This window comes from Vicia villosa, unplaced genomic scaffold (assembly GCF_029867415.1).
Source record: "Vicia villosa cultivar HV-30 ecotype Madison, WI unplaced genomic scaffold, Vvil1.0 ctg.000305F_1_1, whole genome shotgun sequence".
Classification (NCBI taxonomy): Eukaryota; Viridiplantae; Streptophyta; class Magnoliopsida; order Fabales; family Fabaceae; genus Vicia; species Vicia villosa.
Genome location: NW_026705133.1, coordinates 310,148 through 313,664, shown reverse-complemented (window position 1 = coordinate 313,664; position 3,517 = coordinate 310,148). Strand labels below are relative to the sequence as shown.

The 3,517-nt window shown below is 35.3% G+C and overlaps 1 protein-coding gene across 1 annotated transcript; it reads right to left on the bottom strand.

Annotated features, from left to right (window-relative positions):
• Nucleotides 1-429: 429 nt before the first annotated feature.
• LOC131626549 (BTB/POZ domain-containing protein At5g60050) lies at nt 430-2,717 on the bottom strand. Its single transcript, XM_058897370.1, has 2 exons — nt 2,015-2,717; nt 430-1,580 (listed from the first exon to the last, which is right to left on the bottom strand). The coding sequence occupies exons 1-2, from the start codon at nt 2,561-2,563 to the stop codon at nt 627-629; spliced, it is 1,503 nt and encodes a 500-aa protein (XP_058753353.1). The 5' UTR covers nt 2,564-2,717; the 3' UTR covers nt 430-626.
• Nucleotides 2,718-3,517: the final 800 nt, after the last annotated feature.

Here is a 3,517-nt window from a genome sequence, read left to right as displayed (position 1 = left end):
CACTAAGCATACATATATTCCATGATTCAAAACAAATCCTACTCATGAACTAACTTCATTACCCACACTCTTTCAAGAGAATGTGAAAACCATCTTCCATGATTCAAAACAAATCCTACTCATGAACTAACTTCATTACCCACACTCTTTCAAGAGAATGTGAAAACCATCGCTCTTTTGAAATTGTACTTGAACCATACATCGTGTTGCTTACAAGCAACGACCTAACATTCACATTATTTCATAGTTAATTCATGTCATAGAAATTCAACAAAATTTTATGTTTGCTATCGATTGTCTAACACAATCCTCTCCTTTAATCTGCGCTTGAGATCGACTATGCATATCAATGCTGCCATAGACAAAATTTAATATATAAATAAAATAAATAAATATCTATTATAATGATAATGACATGGAAACAACAAAAAAAAAAACAGAATTTATTTAATAAAATGTTAAAAAAACATTTCAGCCTTATAAATATTTTCCACTCAACCATCCCACAAAAAAAAAAAAAATCCAAAATTGACAAAAGCAGAAGTGGAAATGCAAATGGCCACTTATTATTTACAAATGTGAATTAATTACACTCTTCTGTTATCTAAAGGTCCTTTTCATACTTTTCATTTTGGATAATCCATGAGAGTTATTTGTAATTGGGAAGTATCAGGCTCTGGTGAATACTTTCTAATGAAAGCCCTTCTCCACCAAATCTCAAAAGCCTTCTGAATGTTAGGACAATCATCTCCTTTATTCAGAAACCTATCAAACCAATTAAGCAACAAAACTTGCTGTTGAAGTAAAGGCAGTGTTAGTATAGTTTGGCTCAGTCCATCTTCAACCAATTTCTTATCAACTGATTTAGAACCTCTCTTCATCCACCCAAAATCGTCATACAGAGCTTCTAACCATGTCGACAACAAGGAAAATCGAATTTCTTTCGGCACCAATATGTGTCCCCTTCCAATCCCAATACACAGTTGCGCTGTGATTCTACTGATTTCATATCGATAAATGATTTGAACTTTCGAATGAAGTGCAGCGAGTTCTTTCTGTTCGGCCCATATTTTTACAAACTCATCCCCCATTCTTTTGCAAATCAAAATGTCAACAATCCATTGTATATTGTCAGCTTCGCGAGCTATTTCGCTCATTAAAACCCCCCGGTCTGGCCTCTCAGGCGTGTCGTTTGCTTCAGATAGGCACAGGATAAGAGAACTGATGCACCTTTGGCAAAGATGATAGAGGGTGTCTTTAGAAACATCGAGTTTGTTGCTATCATTATAAACATTCTCGTTAAGTAATTTAGATAGCATGGATTTCATTTCCCTGCGCGCCTTGTCGTCTTTAGCTTGTAGAACACCACTAATAAGGTTTGTGAAGATATCATCGGCTCTCGCAGCAGTAGATGGACTTGACGACGACACTCTTAGAAGAACCTCGGTCGCAGATTCATGAAGCTGCAGATGACCTAGTTGAGATACTATTTCCTCCTGTTCATCCTCAGTCCATGGAATAGCTTCCAAATATTCTAGACATGACATAACCCCTAGGTCAAACATGATAGCTGCTGATACCTGCAAAAGAAGGTAAGCAAAATACTCTACTTGATTATGGTAGAATCTATAACACCGATACCTCTGAAAAAAATGCGTGTCCATGTCAGTCTCATACACCATCACTTGTGATTAGATTCAATATATTCATTTTTTCAAATTATTACTCTTATCTCAATAAAGGCGTATCCATGTCAGTGTCACACACCATCAGTCCATCACTAATATATTCATTTTTTCAAATTATTACTAGTGTAACCGTTTCACACACCATCAGTCCATCACTAATATATTCATTTTTTCAAATTATTACTAGTGTAACCGTTTCAGTGCCAGTGTCGTATCAGATATCCGTGCGAAACCACAATGAGTGCGAATTAGGGAATAAACTCACAACAAGGCCAATTAAGCATTAATCATTCATGATTGCTAATTTGGTAGGAAATGAAAAATACCTTGAGCAAGTTCAAAACTCTAGAAACAGCACCGTCACCAATGAGTCTCAACCTCTGGTTAAGATCCACACAATGCATCAAAACGACAGCTTCCACATAAACGTCAACGTCGTCACAATCACTGATCTCAACCGAATGCGACATTCCATTCCCACTCCCACAGTCACAACGAAGCTTCTCCGCGAAGAATCGACTCTTATCAGCCAAAACGCTCTTCTGAACTTCCATCGAAACCTTCAACCCTTCCTTCCCGACCACCGTCAGCTTGACATCGCCGCCGCTAAACGAAGCTTCTTCAAGCAGCTTCTTCACCCGATCTTGCATTTTCCGGCGCTTTTCGTCGGAGAGTCTTGCGTCGCGGTTTTGATCCTCTGACATCATGTCGAAGAGGGACTGAGTTTGGGGTTGAGTTTGACTCGGGCGAGTTGTGGATGGTGGTGGAGATGGAGAAGGAGAAGAGAAGGTTCTAGAAGGTGAGAAGGAAGAGATGGTTGGGTCTGAAATGAAACCGTGTCTTATCATGGTTGAAACTTGTTGTTTTGATTTCATTGAATCTGTAATTGGAATTGAAGAAGAAAAAATGTGGAAGAAAGTGAGTGAGAGTCACAAAGTGCTACATTTTTTTTTTTGTTGCCTTAGAGAGAGAAAGAGAAAGAGAATCCAAGACAGCTTCTTTCAATTTTTGATCATTATACTATTAGATAAAAAAGATGGACCTCATCATATTTAATGGATTTATGCTTCTGAATGCCAAAATTCTCAAACACATTTTATTTTTAACTTTTTTTTTTTGGGTTGTTGTTGGTGCTAATTTATGTTTTTTATTCCAATCTCAAAATTTGAGATTTCTTAACGAGCTCCGGTTAAACTCATTAGCAAAACAATGTTTTATTAGAAAGATTTCTTAAGAGTTTAGTGTAATTAGACAAGAAAATCTGAGTCTTACTTTTCGATGATAAGTATCTATTTTAAGGTGATATATTTTTTGATAAAAAAAGTTGGTTCACTTACATGAAAAGTCATTCTCAAAGTTCTTGATGTGTTAAAATACAATTTCACTTTTACTACAAGAAATGGAGATTTAAATTTTTTATTTCAACAATACCTTACAAAACATCTTTGTTTTGAGAATATCCAACATATTTCGTCTCGATTTATAGGATTGAAGATCACATACTTATGTGATGATGATTAAAATATCATTGTAGAATTAAATCTTTTGCTGCCTCCAAAAGTTATTATTTTTTGATTTATAGATCGCAACCAACTTTGCTTATGTTGAAGATTGTTGGTTGTGGAGTAAAAAACTTAATAGTGAATATACTATAAAAATGGATTTCATTAGTTTCCACGTATACATCAAGATTATAATTCTAATTATCATTATAATTGAATGTGGAAGTTAGCTATTGTAGCAAATGTTTAATTTTTATTTGGAAAATTTGTCATAACTCTCTTTCTATTAAGTTTGTCCTACAACATCTCAGTGTTAATATTTCTTTC

What these genes read in the sequence shown, in the direction of transcription:
- LOC131626549 (XM_058897370.1), bottom strand. Translation starts at nt 2,563, where the DNA reads ATGAAATCAAAACAACAAGTTTCAACCATGATAAGACACGGTTTCATT. An exon ending in GAGTTTTGAACTTGCTCAAG is followed by an intron (nt 1,581 to 2,014) that starts GTATTTTTCATT and finishes CTTCTTTTGCAG; the next exon opens with GTATCAGCAGCTATCATGTT.